Raw genomic sequence first — 20949 nt, 5'->3', positions numbered from 1 at the left:
ACATTAGACCAATTTGATTCAACATTTTAATTTTCAATTTCCTACTTTCCTGACATGGAGGAGAAATCTACACAGCTGGATTGGGTGAAAAACCCATTTCTCTTGTCCGAAGCATGTGGAAGCTCTGTCACTAATCAGGAAACACTCATGGAAGTGTCATCTGACCGTGGGCTCCAGATGAAGTTTGCCACATCCACACTCACACAGTTTTGGATGTGTGTGAAGCAGGAGCACCCTGACCTGGGGGAGAAAGCTTTGGAGCAGCTACTACCCTATGCCTCCACATATTTATGTGATGCCTCCTTCTCTGCAATGACTGTGATCAAAACAAAGCAGAGAAACAGACTGCCTGGAGAAGAGCTTGATCACAGCAGTTGCCTCCTTGCCACCAAGACTTACGCCCGACTCACATTGCTGCGTTGATGCGTCAGGGTTAACGCATCCCCATTCACTTTGCATGGGGTGACATCATCCTTTGCCGAACTGAATTGTGGCTCCGTTTGGTTCGCGTGCGTTGCGTTTCATGCTTTGCTCGCGACAAGAGTTGAAGAAGGTTTAACTTTTCAACAGGCAATGCATGCGTCAGCCAATCATATTGCCTTTCATGCATAACTGACAGCACAGGCACTAGCCAATCATATCCCGTATATGCTCACGTCTACAGAGCGGCAAACTAAAAAAAAAAACATGGCTGCCAAACTCCGTAGATGGTCGTATTTGTACCTACAAGTTGGTTGTTTGACTTTTTTTTGGTTAGATTTTTTAAAAGTTACCGAGAAATAGACACTGTACAATGTAAAAACCCCTTTACTGTAACTGAGAAATACGTATCATAGGATTTGCGAGGTGTCTGAGCACACTGTCTAATGATGGGTTAGGGTTAGCATGCTACTACTCACAGGGTAAAAGCTTACTAATGACGTGATTGGTTTGTTGACCTGTCAATCTCACTATAACGTCTCCGTTATCAACAGAACCCCATGCGCCAAACTCCTCCTCCACCGTCCGTTGCATCAACGCAACAATGTGAGTCGGGCGTTACAAAGATTTTCAGCGAAGCATAAGCACAAGTTTCTTACTAAAATGTAATTGCAAACGCACTCAGTTCAATGCCACAATATTCAATGTTTAATCTTCAGTGCTGACAGTTAAATCAGACAATGATGGCATAGAGCTGTGTATAACATATTTTTTTTCAATCAAAAATGCTTTGCGCTGGTTAGGGGGTACTTGGCTGAAAAAATATTTCACAGGGGGTACAAAACTGAAAAAAGGTTGAGAACCACTGCCTTAGACAGTAGCCTCTGCCATCGGTGTGTGAAGGAGTAGAGGTCTGAGGCATTAGACTGTAAAGCGCTTCGAGTGCTCTATGAGTAGATAAGCACTATATTAATGCAGTCCATTCACCATTTACCACTCAGTAAGAAACATAAAAACTAAATTGTAGGATATTATAATATCACTAACTAAGAATGATTTGTTGGCTAGACATCTGATATTAAATAGAGTTAGTTTTGTAGAGCTAATAGCACCTGGGGAAGTCTGAGGTTGTCGTGATACAGGTTATAGATTAGACTGGTTATCCCCATAAGCTGCACTCAATGTCTGATCAACACAGGAATAAAGAACATTACAGCGATACTGGCTCCCAGCCTGATCTCAGAACAGCTGTCAGTAGCACCTCTAATATAGCAGAGACCCTGAACACATTACACAATGCTATCATTATACCCTGAACACATGGCCCAATGCTATCAGTGTTTCATACCCCGAACACATGACCCAATGCCATCAGTGTATATATACCCTGAACACATGACCCAATGCTATCATTATACCTTGAACACATGACCCAATGCTATCAGTGTGTAATACCCTGAACAACAGACACTATGCTATCAGTGTTTTATACCTGAACACATGACACAGTGTTATCAGTGTTGAACACATAACCCAATGCTATCAGTGTTGAACACATGACCCAATGCTATCAGTGTTGAACACGTGACCCAATGCTATCAGTGTTGTATACCCTGATCACATGACACAATGCCATCAGTGTTGTATACCCTGCTGCTGCTGCTATCAGTAGCGCTAACTGAACACTCAGTGCCCTGTACTGCCAGGGGAGATGAAGGACAAGACTGCTGCTATTGGTGCTGAAGTGGCCTAAAAGAACAAGCATGGGGAAAAGATGGCCTGCACACACCAGCTCCTCCATTTTCTCTGAGAAATCCATACGTGGGGTGGGGGTGATGTTGAGAGGTGTGGAGAGAGAGACATAATGAGGAGAGAGGGAGGGAGAAAGTGAGAGGTGATTAGGAAAAGGGAAATTGCTACTGTGTCTACTGAGGCACATTTTTTAGTCAGGGCTGATTGTGGAGACAGCTGAGGGTCTGCTTTTCAGTGGAACGGATCGGTTAGCGGCTATATCGCTGGCCATAAGCAGAGGGTTAAGGTGCTCTCAGGAGTCTCTGAGATATGAGCGGGAGGTGGATTGGGATGGGATTGGGTTGGGTTGGGCCGGTCAACCTTATCTGAACGTCTCAGGGACAGATGAGCTCGTTAAGGCTTGTTAGACCTCGTCAGAGCTCATTAAAAGCTGTCCTTTCTCCAATGGCTGCCAAGGTCAGGCTGGGAGGCACCTGCAGCATGTGAGACTCCTCTTTACATCAAGCTCCACTCATCACCAGAGATGGATGCGTGTTTGTGTGGAGCTGTTTGTTTGTTTATTTGTTTGTTTGTTTGTCTGCAAGTGTTACAAACATTCAACACAGCCAATTCCTGTTCCATCTGCCAGTACACGAGTTGGACTGCCTGCTATTTGTACATTTATATTTATAAGTACACATGTCTGTGTTTGTTTGTTTGTACATGTGAGTGTGCCAACATGTCACTGCAGACCAATGACAGCATAGAGATAGTCCTTGAGCGAGCACGCTGAGTGGGCCAGGTCACTGCTGTGGTCAAATCTCATTGTGTGTGTGTGTGTGTGTGTGTGTGCGTGTGTGTGTGTGTATGTGTGTGTGTGTGTGTGTGTGTCTGTGAGTGTGTGTGTGTGTGTGTGTGTGTGTGTGCGTGTGTGTGTGTGTGTTTGTGTGTGTGTGTCTCTGTGTGTGTGTGTGTGTGTGTGTGCGTGTGTGTGTGTGTGTTTGTGTGTGTGTGTCTCTGTGTGTGTACTGTGTGTGTGTGTGTGTGTGTGTGTGTGTGTGTGTGTGTGAGCGGTACCTTCTGCATGCCCTGCAGAGCCTGCTGGAGGAAGCTGAGCTGCTGCTGGCGTGTGGTGTGTGTGTGTACTGTGTGTGTGTGTGTGTGTGTGTGTGTGTGTGTGAGCGGTACCTTCTGCATGCCCTGCAGAGCCTGCTGGAGGAAGCTGAGCTGCTGCTGGCGTGTGGTGTGTGTGTGTACTGTGTGTGTGTGTGTGTGTGTGTGTGTGTGAGCGGTACCTTCTGCATGCCCTGCATAGCCTGCTGGAGGAAGCTGAGCTGATGCTGGCGTGTGGTGTGTGTGTGTACTGTGTGTGTGTGTGTGTGTGTGTGTGTGAGCGGTACCTTCTGCATGCCCTGCAGAGCCTGCTGGAGGAAGCTGAGCTGCTGCTGGCGTGTGGTGTGTGTGTGTGTGTGTGTGTGTGTGTGTGTATGCATATGTGTGTGTATGTGTGAGCGGTACCTTCTGCATGCCCTGTAGAGCCTGCTGGAGGAAGCTGAGCTGCTGCTGGCGTGTGGTGTGTGTGTGTGTGTGTGTGTGTACTGTGTGTGTGTGTGTGTGTGTGTGTGTGTGTGAGCGGTACCTTCTGCATGCCCTGCAGAGCCTGCTGGAGGAAGCTGAGCTGCTGCTGGCGTGTGGTGTCCTCCTCACTGTTCTGTGGCTGGGCCTTGCCCTGCTCCTGCTTCAGCAGCTCCACCTCGTTCCTGTACGCGTCCAGCTGACAGCGCAGAGAGTCATTCTCCTCCTTCAGGGCCTCGGCCTGGGCAGCTGGTCCTGATGGAGAGAAGAAGAGGGAGTGAGCGTGTGTGTGAGAGTGTGTGAGTGTATGAGTGTGAGAGTGTGTGTGAGTGTGTGAGTGAGTGTGAGAGTGTGTGTGTGTGATCTCGCTGCTGCCTGTCAGTTCATTCACCTCATCTCAACTGTGTGTGTTGCAGATGTGCCAAGTGGCCGATGCCTAATTGGATGCTCTTAAGTCATTAGAGCCTCTGAGTGCTGAGAAGGTGGGAGTTCAGCCTTCTATCATATACAGCACGCTAATTAAGCATTCAAACATGCTGTTTAAAGGAAAGAGCAACAAGAAAGAGAAAGAGAGAGAGAGAGAGAGAGAGAGGAGAATAGTAACATGCAGTCACACAAACAAATATTGAGATAAAGGTGAAAGAGTCAAAGAGGCCCATTACCAACAGAATGAGAAATATGGAGAGAGAAGAGAGGAAGGGGGATGGAGATGGAGGGATGAGAAATATGGAGAGAGAAGAGAGGAAGGGCTGGCAGGCAAGAAAGAGACAGCAGTCAACAGACGACAAAATAACTATCTAGCTATCTGAAAGCAGAGGACAGATCTCTGTTTTTTCTCACACACACACAGACAGACAGACACACACACACACACACACACACACACACACACACACACACAGAATAAAGTGCAGCCCGTCCGTGAAAGCATGAGAGGGGGGGGGGGGGGGTCACGTGGGTTTGATCCGGGGACTCATCCCTTTGTGGATGGCTCTAACGGACTAATGAAGGCACAAGGTACCTGAACCAACCAGCTGTGAGGATCCCAGTCTGGGAGGGTTAAGATCCTCTGAGTTCATAAAACTCCTGACTGCTGACAAAACACTCCACCTCATCTAACCCTTATCTAACACTGGAACCTACATGGCATCAAATGACACAACGGAGAGAGAGAGGGAGAGAAAGGTAGAGAGAGAGGGACAGAAAGGTAGAGAGAGAGCGGGACAGAAAGGTAGAGAGAGAGGGACAGAAAGGTAGAGAGAAAGAGGGACAGAAAGGTAGAGAGAGAGGGACAGAAAGGTAGAGAGAAAGAGGGACAGAAAGGTAGAGAGAGAGAGGGACAGAAAGGTAGAGAGAGAGGGAGAGAAAGGTAGAGAGAGAGGGACAGAAAGGTAGAGAGAAAGAGGGACAGAAAGGTAGAGAGAGAGGGACAGAAAGGTAGAGAGAGAGAGGGACAGAGGTAGAGAGAAAGAGGGACAGAAAGGAAAAGAGAGAAGGAGTACAAGAGAAACAACAGTAGAGGGGGGGAGAGAGAGGGAAAGAGGGAGAGTTAGAGAAAGAAAGAAAGAGATAGGTGCTGTTATCGATTGCAGGGTCTCATCAAACTGCCGACTGGGGGAGGGAGGGCTGGTGGAGGTGTGTGTGTGTGTGTGTGTGTGTGTGTGTGTGTGTGTGTGTGTGTATGCGTGTGTGTGTGTGTGTGTGTGTGAGTGAGAGTGTGTGTGTGTGTGAAGGGGGTGGTGTGGGGGGCACTCAACTTGCACTCTGTGTCAGGCAACACTATCGAGCGTACAACACCTCTAGATGCTGACAGGAGAGTGGGTGCAGGACTGGCCCGCTGGCTCACTGCGCCATATCAATTGGCAGAAGGCACCTGCCTGTTACCATTGATTGGAGTTAGGACAGCGGGGGAGGGGAGGGGAGGGAGAGAAATAAATAAATAAATAAATGGGCGAAATGGAGAGAAAAGAAAACTGGGCTTGTTTTGATCTACTTCCTTCTGGCAGAAGATTCAGAATGCCTTTGGCCAGGAAAGCTATCTACAAAAAATCATTCATCCCCATAGCTATACACACACAGAACACTCATTCCTCAAAGAACTCACACAAATAACACACACACACACACACACACACACACACACACACACACACACACACACACACACACACACACACACACACCTCCAAGCCTTCAGTCAAAAGACAATTTTCTATTATGGCAACATACTAGACAATAAAGCTTTTTGAATCTTTGAATCTTGAATCTTGAATCTTGACTGATGTGAAAATGCTGGTGTCGTGATTACTGGCTTGCTTCACTGTGTGTGTGTGTGTGTGTGTGTGTGTGTGTGTGTGTGTGTGTATGGGTGTGTGTGTGTGTGTGTGTGTGTGTGTGTGTGTGCGTGTGTGTATTCATGTGTGAGGGATAAAAAGAGGAGAGGAATGAAAGGATGGAGGGAAGGTATGGAGGAAGAGAGGAGAGAAAAGATGGAGAGAAGGACGGGGTGAATAAGCCTTTTGGCGTGGGCCGGCTTCAGTCGTGTGTAGCAGGGGTGAAATGTTTGCATAAATAAGGGGATGCTGAAATGACTCCCCACAACATCCTGCCATGTCCACAGCAATGCTGGCTTTTGTGTTCACTCTTTCTCTTCCCAAATTCTCTCCCTTTCTCCCCCCCTCCTCATGGCACCCTTTCATTGTTTTCTAATAACCAAGGTCACGCATGAAGAGGAGAGCCATTTGGGATGGCAAAAAAACAATACAGGGTGATAAATGAGAGACTACATTTTGCATACATCTGCATGTTTACAAGGAAGACTCTGTCAACAGCCCAGTATCCAGGAACGTTGGGGGGGGGGGGGGGGGGGACACGTTTGGAGGAGGTAAAATGTCACACCTGTACAGGTGGCTCAGGGAGAGGATAGAGAAAGAGAGAGAAAGAGAGGAAGAGCAACATCCCTTCCTCTCTATCCCTGCTTCCCCCTCTTTCCCCCAGGCTGGATGGCAGCAGAGCTATTTGGGGTACGACCATCCCTTCCTCTCTATCCCTCCATCCCTCCTTCCCCCTCTTTCCCCCAGGCTGGCTGGCAGCAGAGTTAAGCAGACTCGTTGAGCTCTTGTGTGAGCAGCCACTAATGGCACTTAAGTGACGTCCAACAACCCAAAATGAGCTAAATGAGCAGCTGGCAGACACATTTCCCATTGCAGGTGCTGTGAGTGTGTATGTGTGTGTACTGTGCCGCTCTTGATTTTCTGCTCACCCCAGGAGGGGTGGGGGGCATTAGAGGAGGCTTAGGTGAGCCGCCTGTTGCCCGCCCGCCATCTGTGGCGGATGAGGCGAAGCGACAATGAGCACTCAGCCCTCGTGGCACTGCCCAGTCTGTGCCAACTCATCACAGTGAGTCTGTGAACAATCCACATGCAGAGATTAGACTGGTGCCCTTTCAACAACACCCACTGGCAGCTTTAGAAGAGTGAAGGGAGAGATAGAGAGAGAGAGAGAGAGAGAGAGAGGGAGAGAGGGAGAGAGAGAGGGAAAGAGGGAGAGAGAGCGAGACTGAGAGAGAGAGAGCGAGACAGAGACAGAGAGATAGAGAGGCACAAAAGGAGTCTCTGGACAGACATGGATGCCTCCTAGCCTCTTGATGCCATGGTTTAGGACGCAGCCCTGTTCAACAGTCCTGGCTCATGTTCACCCTTGGCCCTGGCCGTGTAAATGTTTAGAAGACGGGGGAGGCAGCACATCTGCTGTTTGGCTGGTGCTAATCTCTCATTATGGTTCTGCACCATCACAGTTGAGCAGGGGAAGAGGGGGACGGGTGGCTACGATAATCCATCTAATTAGCATCTTATCTGATGAGCGTCGGCAAGCCAGGAAGCATTGAGAGACACTGGGGGATCGGCAGTGAGATAGCAGGCTGATTAGCAGGAAGGTAAGAGTGGGGTTTCAGACGTGTGTGTGTGTGTGTGTGTGTGTGTGTGTGTGTGTGTGTGTGTGTGTGTGTGTGTGTGTGTGTGTGTGTATGTGTGTGTGTGTGTATCTGTGTGTGTGTGATGGGCTGTTACCTGAGTCATCCGAGTCCTTGCTGTCCGGAGCGTCCTCCATGTCGTCGTCCGACATCTCCATCTCCTCCTCACGGCGGATGCCCATCAGCTCCTCATTGTGAATGTTCCGGATCTCCTGTGGGGGAGATGGGAAGGGGAGGGAGAGAGAGAGAGAGATTAGAGAGAAAAGCTTATTTTAACATCAAAACTGCAAATCCAACCTTAAAAGGCATGATTTCAAATGTTTCTTCATTATCCATTTAACATCTCTGTCCGTCCTTGTAGTCTTGTTGCACTAGCTCTGCAAACAGACCAGTGACCATCTGAAAATGGAACAATAACAAACGGCTGGAAAAGCACCATTTTTCCCATGATTTGTCTCTTCTTGTTGTTACCCATGTTGTGAGTCTGGCAGCGTTCACTTGACCTTATCTGCATATCCTTGGTGAAGTGAACGCAGGCCTCTCCCCAGGCACTGGCGGTGTGATGACCAAGACTAATATAACACTTATAGCCACTCACGGAATTACAGTCTGATGAGGATGAAAGGTGACGCCGATGATTCAAAATAATTTCAGGTGACCTTATTATTTCAGAACACTTTATTTCAGCGCACAAGCTGACATAACAAGGCAAAGGTAAATTGACTGTTTGAATGCTCACAGGCAATGGCTTTGGGCGACAGTTTAGGAGGATTATGGGGAAAAAACACAATGTGGAAAATATGATGCGTTTCAAACACAAACTCAATGAATGCATGTGTGCTGAATAAAGATACACCCAAAACAAACAAAGGTTTGGGGAGTATAATGTCTGTTGAGCTGTACATTTTGATTGTGTTTACAAGGAAGGTTACCAGTCCAACTAAAGCATAAGGTCACACTCTTGAAAAGAAACCTCTACTCTCTTAAATAAGTGGCAGTTGCTTTTGCTACCTCAACCCAAAATGCCTGAATGCTCTCCGGCTTTGTGTGGAGACGGCCTACCTACCTGGAATCACAAGAGGCAAGGCAACTTTATTTATATAGCACATTTCATGCACATGTGCAACTCAAGAGCCACAACAGATTGTGCCAATTTGCCAAAAGATGTGCACGTACCATACCATGCCATTTAACTATGAGGCCTCTGACAATGTGAATTGGTCAACAGGCCATTAGGGTACTCTCCTCTGAAGCGCTCCCACAGCAGTGGGCCAGGTGAGGGTGAGGGCAGGCTGCTTGGCTGACATTGCTGCTTTCTATGGAGGCTCACAGCAGAGCTTGTTAGCATGCTGATGGCACCGGTGTCATTGCTCAGGTCACTGGCTGGCACGCTCTGGGGAGAGCAGTCGGCACGTGCACATGCGTGACGGCGCTAATGACGGGCGGCCTGTAGGGGGCTCCACCCACACGCTAGGCGGGGGCTACCGGAGCAGATGTCCATCTCTGCCAGGCGGAGCACTTGCTGGGGAGGGGGTTCTTTGGTTCTCCCATTTGTATGCCTTCCAGGAGCTAAGGGAATGGCAAGCAGACACACACACAAACACACACACACACTTATTTCCTTCCCAGCCACAATCTCCAGAAACCGGCCGTAAACACAACCATCTGTCCGGCGCCATGCAAACACATGATGTGCGGGTGAATTAGAGGGGTGGAACAGGTAGCGGCAGCACAAACACACCCATCTGGGTGGCGCAGAGGAGCGGGCAAGCAGCGATGATGCCGCTGGCTCTCCGTGCAGCTGCCGCTTGAAAGACAGCGGCTTATATCGCCTAAGGCCTACAGAAAACAAACAAAGACTCAGAACATTTCACACTGACGCTAACGGCCAGTCGGCGTGGATGCAAATTGTTCCCGAGTTTTTTGTGCCGTCTGCTGACCTTCAGAGCTGCACAAGCCAAAGCCATGGCCTGAGGACTTGACACTGACACGAGCTGAGAAGTTGGCAAGCACTTACCAAACTCTCAAGGGAGGCTTGTGCCAGCCACTGGTCGGTGCTTACTTACCTATGCCCACACCGGAGCGAGAGGGAGGGTGCTGGGGGCTGGGAGGGCTGAGGTGGCTACTGCCAGATCAAGGTCAGCGGTGCCAGCAGATCTGAGAGGCAACTTACCTTCAGTGCTTGCCCAGGGGTCGAGAGGGAGGGTCACGGTTTGTCTAAACAGGTCGAGCCGCTCAGCGTATGAAGAGCAACCGCGATAATAGTGTGCAGAGTCTCTGACTAACTGCACCTGTCACCTAGCGCGCCCAAACCCCAGACCACACGGACCCAAAGCATCAGACATACATGTGTGTGCCGGCTGGATAGGCCTGACAGATGGAAAGGGAGCATGTGTGTGAGGGTGTGGAAAAAGAGAGAGCGAGAAATGCGTTGATAAAAGAAATATAAAAACCATGACAAAAACACCATCTCTGCACAGACTCCAATGTAGTTAACCGCTTACTAACAAATCCCTGTGGCGGCTGAGCTCATCTTGGCAGGCGTTCTTTTTTTATTTCCACAAGTACAGACGGCGGAGTAGTACCCCTGAGCTGTGCTTCCCCCTGCTGCACCACATCAGAGAAGGATGACACTCAGGCCTCGCACATTCATGAGGCGGTGGATAAGAAGGCTGAGGGAGAATGGAGGAAAGCTGAGTGTGTGTGTGTGTGTGTGTGTGTGTGTGTGTGTGTGAGTGTGTGTATGTGTGTGTGTGTCTGTCTGTGTGTAGGAGTGTGTGTGTGTGCGTGTGTGCATGTGTGTGTGTGTGTCTGTAGGAGTGTGTGTGTGTGTGTGTGTGTGTGTGCGCATGTGTGAGTGAGTGGATGTATGTGGGCAAAATGTCAAGCCACATAAAGAAGTCTGAAGAGTGAACCCAGCTGGTGGGTGGAGGGCGAGGGCACTCTGGTTGGTTGAGGTCAACACAGAGACAAAGCAGAAGATGACAGTGTGTGGCTGGTTTGATGGAGTGATGGATGAGCAGACGGATGGATCATGTGACTGTCTGGCTGGGCTAGTGGGCAATTGAAATTGATGGATGGACGGATGGATGGATGGATGGATGGATGGATGGATGGATGGATGGATGGATGGGCGGGCAGATGTATGGATTAATGCATGGGTGGATGACAGGCCAGAGGGTCCGGCCCAAGCATAAATATGTACCAGCAGGGAGCTCTCTGTCTCTACTGCTCTCGCTCGTTCTCTCTCTCCCCATCTCTCTCTGTCTCTCTCTCTCTCTCTCTCTCTGTCCCTCTCTCTCTCTCTTTCTCTCTCCCTCCCTCCTTCAGCATTTTGGCATTCACTTCTCATCCTCTCCCCAGTGAAGGTGAGGGCCGAGGACACTCAGGACACTGAGATGTGAGGATGAGGATGAGCGTACTGCTCCAATAATGAGCTGAATCCCCCAATGGCTCTCTGAGTACCCATCAACCCCCCCACCTCCCACGGGGCAAATAACGCGTGTTTTGAACAACAACAACAAAAATAATCTCCCAAGATTCTGCTGAGTTTACCTACAACAATGAAGAACAATGACTTTCACCATGGCAACAGAGATGATGGTGATCGCTGACTGCAAATAGGAATGATAAATGAGTCAGCAAATGGAATCTTTTAAAACAGACACTTTTCTCTCCCCCTACACCTGCAATGAGCTGGGTTATTGCTAATTAATAGAAGCAAGTGTACTGGAAAAAGAAAGTAAAGAAGAAGACATCCTACGGGGATTAGAGTGCTGGACATTCATGATATAAATGAATGCATGATAACGACCCACATTGTTTTGAGTTTTGCTCATCACACTTTCACTAAGACCCCCTGAGTGAACCCCCCTGAGTACTGAGCCATTTTGAAACCCAACAAAATGAGGCCTTTAGGTGAGGATACAGCCTACCTTTTCTGTGTGAGAACCTTCAACTGGACCACTGACACAAACCTACACCTGGAGAGAATCCATCAATTCCAGACTGGCGCGGTGGACAGCTGCACTCTATGTCTATTCTAATGAGCTGCCAACTCATGCAGAGGTCAGACCTATGCTTTCCATCCCTTTTTCCCATCTGAGGTCATGTTATGTGTTCAGCTTGGGTTTGAAAGCCTTCATGAAGCGATCATGAATGAAATAAACAACCCTGTGCATCAGGTATGAAGGCCCTGTGAGATTTCCTTTTCTCTCCTATGGAACTGCTAGAGCTAGAGCTCATCTCAACCACCTTTCCGCTGTTCTGCGTCTCAAACGGGTGAACGTCTCTTGAGAAATAATCAGCTTCCACCTCATGATCCATGTAGAAATGCCGTTCCGTTGTTGTGAGGCAAACGGCAAATTGGGCTGTTTAATTACGTGCCACTCACTGTGCCCACATGCCAAGGCCCGGAGATGGCAGAGATGTGAAACTTACCATGCAGACCGTAAAATTCACCGGTGCCAAGCTCTGGAATCCTCGTTGTGTAAACAAGTTTGAAAAATTGATGTTAAAAAGGCTTAAGGTAATTAATGTGCAATTTCGTGGGTAGTGACTGACGAACAAACATTGTCAGGACTCATTTATGTATTAACTGTCAACGTTGAAGGAGGGCTGACCTCAATTTGCCCCAAAGACACAAGGGCATGTGGATTCAAGTGGATTGGCTTGTGTAATGGGCAATAGCACAGTGCCTGAGCCCTGGCCGGCATGTTATGACTGTATTGATCTGTACAGGGGTGGGTATTAGGACAGAACGGACAACACAATATCCTCAGGGTCAGGGACCAAAAATGAATGTGTATGTGTGTATGTGTGTGTATGTGTGTGTGTGTGTCAGTGATGCACGGGCTGAAATGAGCGGTCACCCAAATATTTTTAATTATATTGGGGTCGCATTCGGTCGAGCCTGTGAAAATAAATAAATAAATAAAAAACTCCCGACGAAACGTTTGTATTTAATTATATTGTGAACATACATTTTATAAAAGACAAATTAGACATCTTGCTTAAGACCGCTTGCTTACATTTTGGGAGAGACAGGCGCACACCTTCCGGAAGCTCCGTGCGTTGGCGAGGAGGATCCTGTGTGTTCCATCTTCAAGTGCAGCCAGTGAGCGCGCATTCAGCTCTGCAGGCCGTGTAATCGAGGCCAGAAGGAACCGTCTCAACCCAGAGACAGTTAATTCTATTTTATTTCTTCACAGCGCGGGGAAAGCTAAAACTAATTAGTCCAATTTAATTCATGTGTAAAAATTGCACGCAGTGATATGCTGCGCACGCTGCCTTTGTTTTAAATATTTTGTGATTAGGCCTATCTTATTTTGACCAACACATTTTCGTTTTATGAACATTTTACAAGCTTATTTTGATCAGCAATTAACACTATTTCTTTGTTTCAGCCCAGGTTAGGCTTATCATATAGGCTATCTTCAGTTTTCGTTTTGTGTAGCCTATTTTTTATTTGCACGAATGCACATTACAGCCTAGGTAAGGCCTACCTGTTTGACGTGAATAAAGTTTTTTGAAATATGTTATTCCTGCCTTTGTGTTTGGGAGGGTTTCAACGGTGCATCCACTTTGACGGAAATCCTTATTAACTTTTGCATGAAAGCTGCGGGATGAAAACAATAGGCATAGGCTAAACTAATAATGCTGGTTCCCCACGCCAAACAGCTGAGCATTTAACGTCATTGTACACGTTTAATGCGATATCTGTAGGCCTACTGGGTTTTGCATAACCAAATACCTCTAGCTAAACAACAGCATAAACAACTGTTTTAAAAAAATAATAATAAGCGGGTCGGTACGCGGGGCGGGTACAACATTCTAATAATTCATATTTTCGGTCGAGTTGCGGTCGAGTTAGTCGAAAACGCCTGGCGGTCGCAGGTCATTTAGACACGTGCCCGCGCATCACTGGTGTGTGTGTGTGTGTGTGTGTGTGTGTGTGTGTGTGTGTGTGCCTAAATGCAGCCGAGCGTTTAGCCTGCCTCTAATACCCTGCTTAACTCCCAATCAATGTCCAGCTCCAGAGACAGAACCCCAGAGGGATAGTGAAGGAGAGGGCAGTGGAGAACCAGAGGAAGAGCAGAGAGGTGAGAAGGAGGGCTGGGACAGAGAGAGAGAGGGAGAGAGAAAAGAGGGAGAGATCAAGGAGAGAGGGAGAGAGCACATAGAAATGATAAAGGGAGAGAGAAATGAGAGATGAAAAAGGGAGAGATAAAAGAGGGAGAGATCAAGGAGAGAGGGAGAGAGAGGAATGAGGAATGAGAGGATAACAAACAGGACCTTACACCTCAGCGGATAACCTGACTTGTGGAGGAAAAGAGCGGCGTGGTTATCACATGGAGAGAGACAGTACTGTCATAAATACTTGACTGCATCAAGAAGGAAATGGAGAAAGACCCACCTCTGCTTGCTTGCGCCACACGTCCAGGTTCTTGCGCTGGGCTTTGGAGAAATGGTCCCATGCCTTTTGTTTGGAAGCAGCGTGGAATACAGACACAATCTGCTCAACTGTGGCAGGGGAAGGGGGGAGGCCACGGCCAGTGAGAACCGTCCCGAGAATGAGAGAGAGAGAGAGAGAGAGAGAGAGAGAGACAGAGTGAGTGGGAGGGAGCAGAGGAGTGAAAAAGTGGTGTCAGGTAGGAAGGCAGTCACGATCTTCCCTTTTCTTTCCCTCCCCACAGCAGACCCACCTCTCCCCCATGGTACAGCTTTGAGCTGTGTCTGTTGAGACAGGCCTCCCTCCCTCCCTCCCTCCCTCCACCCGGACGGACGGGTCTGTTAGCATTGAGGGCAGGGGTGGGACAACTCTGAGATGGGGAGGGTTGGGTGGAGGAGGGGTGGGACAACTCTGAGATGGGGAGGGTCAGGTGGAGGAAGGGTGGGGCAAGGGCGTGGTTGGGGAAATGACTCCCAACCCCGCCTTTAAGTGACACCCGTCAACACTAGGCTAAAACTAACAGATCAGAGGGGGGATTTGTGTTCAAGGGGTAGAAGCCTCCCCCCAGCTCTTCCACCTATGTTGTACCTATAAGGGTATAGAATGGCATTAATGGTATGCTTATATCTCTTATTTCTTTATCACTGTGCTCCATCACAACGGTCTAGTGCTGCAGTCCTAGTAGAGGGCCTGTTCTGAAACATGAGGTCCAGATCTGAAGGCTCCTCACACACAGGCAGGATGAATGATGCTGGGGATGCTGGGAGATAGGAGCTCCAAGGGTGTCTCCCTTTAACAAGCCATGAAAAAGTGACTGCTATACCTCTGAGGAGATACGCCCCCTCCTCTCCAACTATAAGATCTACCCTGCTCTCAACACACACACTAACAGCCTACCACTCATTTCCACTCTCTTCTCCCTCTTCCTTCCTTCTTTCTCTCTGTGCTCTGCTCCTCCACGTCTCGCTCTCTCACTCCTCCACTTTTTCAAAGGGGTCTTAATAAACCCTGGGGAGTCAATAAGGCCGCAACCAGGCCTGTCTGAAGGAGGGTGGGTTGCAGTGGGGAGGTGTATGTGTGTGTGTGTGTGTGTGGGGGGGGGGGGGGGGGGGGTATTCAAGAGAGACGAGGCAGGATCGATTGTGACTTCAGCATGCTTTAATTTGTTGGGGGAGATCGATGGAGAGGGCAGGAGAGAAAGCAAGGTTGTGCCTGGGTGTGTGCATGTGTGCGTGCATGTATGGACTACGGATATATATATAACTGCCTGTCAAGACTGGGTTTGAATGCGTGTGTGTGTGTGAATGCGAGAGCGTGGATGTATGCTACTATGGCTGGTGTGGTTGCTGACAGACACACACCCCAGCCGTGCAAATGTGATCTCTGGTGTGAGTGTTTCTAACATGCTGATGTGCTATCTGTGGAAATGCTGGGATGCGTTTCTCTCGTACCGACGCTGATGTTTCTCATCTTCCTCTCGCGCTCTCTCTCTCTATCCGCTGACTGACTGCCGTGACACACGGACCCTCCATCATGACAGTTGTGTGGTGTTATTACAGCCAGATGAACTTAGTCCTGACAGATTCCCATCAAAGGACCCGTCTGCTGCCAGCCGATAAAGGCACAGTCATTTGAAAAGGGCGCCAGGGGCGTCATGTTTTCAATCCAGGTCATTCAGTTCATGTCAGCCGGAATGATCTCTGGTGATGGAATATTGGGAGACTGATCTCCCGGAAGTCTGTCCCGTATCTGATAGGGGGAAAGAGGAAACCTGATTGGTTTGTGTTGAAGGATTTCGGAAGGGATTTGAAACACCTCACTGTTTTTCATAGTTTTTCCACTTGTATTCTCCGTGGGATCTATCTAAACAACCTGCCAAGGAAGTACACAGCAGAGGCACAAAAAGAGAAGTCAAAACAAAATAGTGAAAAAAGAAAGCAAAAACAGGACCAAACATCCGTATAAAGTGCCAGCTGGATACGGGCATTGAGAGAGAATGCAATATTGCCTTTTAAGAGGGAGAACAGCCCATGGAGTCCAACCTGGAGCTGGTTCAAAAATAAATAGAGAGGGAAAGGGAAACACTGCTGAATAAATGAACAGGGATTTATTTGGTAAGGCTTCTGTAACTATGCTAAAACCCTAAACATTGAAGTGATGTTTGGGCGAAAGAGAACAGGAGACAAATAGAAATAAGCTGAAGTGGTTTTCTTGAGACAGTTCTTGCCGTTCCGGAAATTGAAAAGGGGGCAATAAAAACAAACCCTGTGATTAATTTCATCCTCTCCTCTTTATCCTCTGCCTTTCTTCCAGTCCTTTCAGCAGTGACCCACTAAGCCCAAGAGCGGTTACTGTACTTAGCATCGGGGGCAACCTTTGTGCTTGTCAAACTCTGGCTACCCCTACTGATACATTGAAGTCTTGCCCAACAAAGCCTCATCACTAGCCAGCATGGAGGCTCATAGTGGCTTCTACCCACGACTGCTTGTTTGTTGACATGCCGGAGTGGGGAGGGTGGGAAGGGGGGGTGGGTTTTAATGTGGGTTAAGGGGACGGCTGAGTAAAACATCACTCTTTCTCCTCTCCACTGTTTACCCTTCCTGGGTTCTACTGGGCGAGATGGGGAGCCAGGCACATATGACCATATCCATTACCCCTTAAAGATCCACCTGCTACCAATCAATCAAGCTATTGATCAGCCGACTGCAGAAATTGTGAGAGAAAGATAGGGGGAGAGAGAGGAAAAGGAAGAGACAGAGAGCTCAAGTGACTGTGCTGACAGAAGGGAGGTGTTTTGCAGCAGGCAGTCTACCACCAGAGATGTGTTACCATTCAAGGAAATAATTTCACTTATTTTGTACTGTTTGGTTGCTTTACTTACTTTTAGTCTGTGGCCTTCGTTACGCCATCAGGTCTGCAAGTCCAGTGACTATACTTTTAGTTGTTATGCTATTTCTCCAATCTAAGAGAGATAACTGAAGGAACCCTGTAATTGGGATGTGTTGGGGATACTTCATAGAAGGGCCCTGCTGACGTGGAGAGCTTACTGATGCAGTCCCCCCCCTCTCCAACCAAATACTCTACCGGTTTCTGCTTTTCAGAGCCGAGAATGCTAAAGACCTCTGGAACCACTTACCTTCTTTCCCCCACAATGCACTGCACATGCACCATATCAACATCATCATCATCACGTTCTCATAATTGAAACCAAAAATGATACATTCTGTGAGGTCTGTCTGTGTCTGTGTGTGTGTGTGTGTGTGTGTAAGGGATCATTGTTGTCATAGTGTGATTGCTGAGGCCTTGGAAGGTTCTCTGATGAATGATGTGTGATGTGTGATGAGTGCCAAAGGGGTTATCTGAGAGAGAGGCGAGATGAAAGCCAGCTCTGTTTGTGTTTGTGCTTGTGCTTGTGCTTGTGTTTGTGTTTGTGTTTGTGCTTGTGTTTGTGTTCGTCTACAGCCTGGGTTTAAACTGTGTCTCCCGGCCTGGGCTATTCATTTTTTATTTAATTTTTCTTACTCATTTCTTTCATCGTTGTCACAACCTTAGCTGCACGCTCCTCTGTTTCTGTTCCTACTCTTTCTCCATATGCTACTCCAACCCGTTCATCCTCTCCTGTGTTTAGTATTTCCCTCACTACTTAGATTTTCCTCGATGTTTGGTTTCCTCGATGTTTCCTTTCCTCGATGTTTGGTTCACCTGTAGGCAATGTGTTAATTAGGTTATGTTCTCCCCTCTAGCCATTGTGTTAATTAGTTTAGTTCTCACCTGTAGCCAATGTATTAATTAAGCTCCTATGTAAGCCTTGGACTTCTCCTTTGTCTTTGTGTGTTATTGTTTGTGAACAGAAAGACATGCTGTGTTCTCCAGTCCTGTGAACTTTGCCTTGTTTGCCCATCGTGGCACTTTGATTTATTTAAGTAAAACACGCCTTGAGCGTTTGCATCCTATTCCTTGTTTCAAGTCTCCAGTTTGTGACGGAATTACAACCCAAAGCATGGATGCAGCCGAGGCAGAAAGATTTCGTGAAGCCATCACCGCTCAGGGTCAGTTACTAGGCCAACAACGTGACCAACTAAACCAGATGACTACTACCATCCAGGAGTTGTCTGCTCGCCCACCACCTCCACCTCAGCCTGCGCCTCAGCGAGATTGTTCCCTGGTGAAACCTGAGAGGTTTGATGGAAACCCAAATGCCTGTAGAGGTTTCATACTTTGCACATGGCTCAGAATCCAGGGAATTTCCAGTCTGATGAATCCAAGGTAGCTTTTATCATTTCTCTTTTAACTGGAAAAGCTTTGGAGTGGGCTACTGCAGTATGGGAACAAGGTGGAGATGACATCAAGGATTTTGCCACATTCGAAGCACTTTTCAAGGCCGTATTTGAACATCCAGCTGAGGGATTGGAAGTCGGGGAGCAGCTACTGAAGATAAGTCAGGGAGATCGTTCAGTAGCTGATTACTCTCTGTCTTTCAGGATCCTTGCAGCCAGAAGTGGTTGGAATGAGCAATCCCTCCTTACCGTCTACCGACGTGGTCTGAGACCTGAGATTCAGTCTGAGCTAGCCTGTCGAGATGACTCCTTAACTGTGGACCAGCTAGGGGCATTAGCTATACGTCTGGACAACCTCATTCGAACAAGAGGACTTCCAAGGCCTCGTTCATACATCAATTGTGAGTCACCTCTGGTTCCGAAAACCTACGAGCCGATGGAAATAGGCCACACACGCCTGACCCCAGAGGAGAGGGAGCGCCGGAGGCGCAGCGGCCTATGTTTGTACTGTGGGGAGTCCGGTCACCTAATAGCAACCTGTAGTCGCCGTCCTCAACACCAAGAGTCACAACGGTCCGCCAGGATAAGCAGAGATTCCATTAATACAATGCCTGAACTATTCAATATAGAAGTAACTTTACGATGGGGAGCTAGTCACTACTCTGGTCTAGCCATGATTGATTCTGGTGCTGCTGGTAATTTCATTGCGGAAGACTTTGTACATACTTTGAAGATTCCAAGAACTCAATGTACCCCTCCTTTACGGGTGAATGCAATTGATGGTCGACCACTGGGCTCAGGAAGAGTGACAGAGAAGACGCAGGTTTTACAACTCACCATTGATCACATTCACGAGGAAACCCTGATTTTCTTTTTTGTTATTAACTCACCTGTCCATCCCATAGTACTAGGTTTGCCATGGCTTCGCCAGCATGATCCTCATATCTCCTGGTCTAACAGCAGGGTGCTTGCCTGTCAGGATCGGTGTCTGCAAGTGCAGTGTGCTTCTACATCGATTGAAAGTCCAGAGGTAGGTGGCGTCAATATCCCACCTGAATATCAACATTTATCTGAAGCTTTCAGTACCCACTGCCATTAGTCCCTTCAGCACTTGAACAACTTCGTGGGGCCCGATACTTCACCAAGCTGGACCTGCGAAGCGCATACAACCTGGTGAGGATCTGGGAAGGAGATGAATGGAAAACTGCATTCTCCACTACCACTGGTCACTATGAATACCTTGTTTTACCGTATGGGTTAGTCAATGCTCCTTCTGTATTCCAGTCATTTGTGAATGAGGTTCTCAGAGACATGCTCCACAGGTTTGTTGTTGTTTATATTGATGACATTCTTATATACTCAGACAATGTTCAGGATCATGTAAAACATGTGAAGGCAGTACTTAACAGACTGCTTGAGCATGACCTCTTTGTCAAAGCTGAGAAATGTCTCTTCCATCAGTCTTCCATCTCATTCCTAGGCTACGTGTTGAATTCACAGGGAGTGCAGATGGATGAGGAAAAGGTGCAGACTGTACTGAACTGGCCGAGGCCCAAAACTACAAAGGAACTTCAAAGATTTCTTGGCTTTTCTAATTTTTACCGCAGGTTTATTAGGAATTTCAGTTCTGTAGCGGCTCCTCTGACTTCTCTCCTGAAAGGATCTCCTCGTCTTTTTTCCTGGTCACCTGAAGCAGAGGAGGCATTCAGGACCCTCAAAACAAGGTTCACATCGTCCCCTCTACTGAAGCATCGTGACCCTGCGCTTCCTTTTGTTGTAGAGGTGGATGCCTCAGAGGTGGGGGTAGGCGGCATCCTGTCTCAACGTCAAGGTAATCCTGCTAAACTCTTCCCATGTGCTTACTTCTCCAGGAAGCTGACCCAGGCTGAGAGAAATTACGATGTGGGTAATAGGGAGCTACTGGCCATCAAGCTTGCACTGGAAGAGTGGCGTCACTGGCTGGAGGGGGCGCAACAGCCTTTTGTGATATTTACAGATCACAAAAATTTGGAATATATCCGCACAGCCAAGCGGCTCAACCCTCGACAAGCCAGGTGGGCCTTATTCCTCACTCGTTTCCAATTCACCATCTCATATCGTCCTGGTTCAAAAAACACCAAAGCCGACTCACTCTCTCGCATGTTTGAAGCAATACCACATCCTGACACCCATGAACCCATTGTCCCTCCCACCTGTATTGTAGCCCCCATTCGGTGGGATCTGGAGAGAGAGCTCCTGGAGGCTTCAGCTCAGGACCCAAAACCACCTGAATGCCCTCCGAACAGGGTCTACGTGCCTGATTCTTTGCGTAGTCGTCTCATTACCTGGGCGCACACATCTCTTGGCACGGATCACCCTGGCACCACTCGCACACAACAGCTGCTATCCTCTCAGTATTGGTGGCCTACCCTAAACAAGGATGTCCAGTCTCATGTTCAGTCGTGTAGTGTTTGTGCTCAATCAAAGGTTCTCCGACACCTACCTGCAGGCACCCTGGAGCCACTGCCTTTACCTCAGCGCCCGTG

General features: G+C 48.1%; 1 protein-coding gene across 1 annotated transcript in view; it reads right to left on the bottom strand.

Annotated features, from left to right (window-relative positions):
• The window catches only part of LOC308367160 (ecto-NOX disulfide-thiol exchanger 2-like), a gene marked incomplete at its 3' end in the record, with an annotated part of 223680 nt that overhangs the window by 38722 nt on the left and 164009 nt on the right, over positions 1-20949 (bottom strand). Inside the window, exons 8-10 of the mRNA XM_080840975.1 lie at positions 14112-14218; positions 7794-7908; positions 3791-3981 (exon numbers count right to left, since the gene is read on the bottom strand). Coding sequence (XP_080697101.1) covers positions 3791-3981; positions 7794-7908; positions 14112-14218 — 413 coding nt within the window. The remainder of the gene's footprint in view (positions 1-3790; positions 3982-7793; positions 7909-14111; positions 14219-20949) is intronic.

Source organism: Sprattus sprattus (genome assembly GCF_963457725.1).
Source record: "Sprattus sprattus genome assembly, chromosome: 6".
In the NCBI taxonomy this organism is placed as follows: domain Eukaryota; kingdom Metazoa; phylum Chordata; class Actinopteri; order Clupeiformes; family Clupeidae; genus Sprattus; species Sprattus sprattus.
Note: the sequence above shows the minus strand (reverse complement) of the source record. Positions and strands in the feature narration are given on the sequence as shown.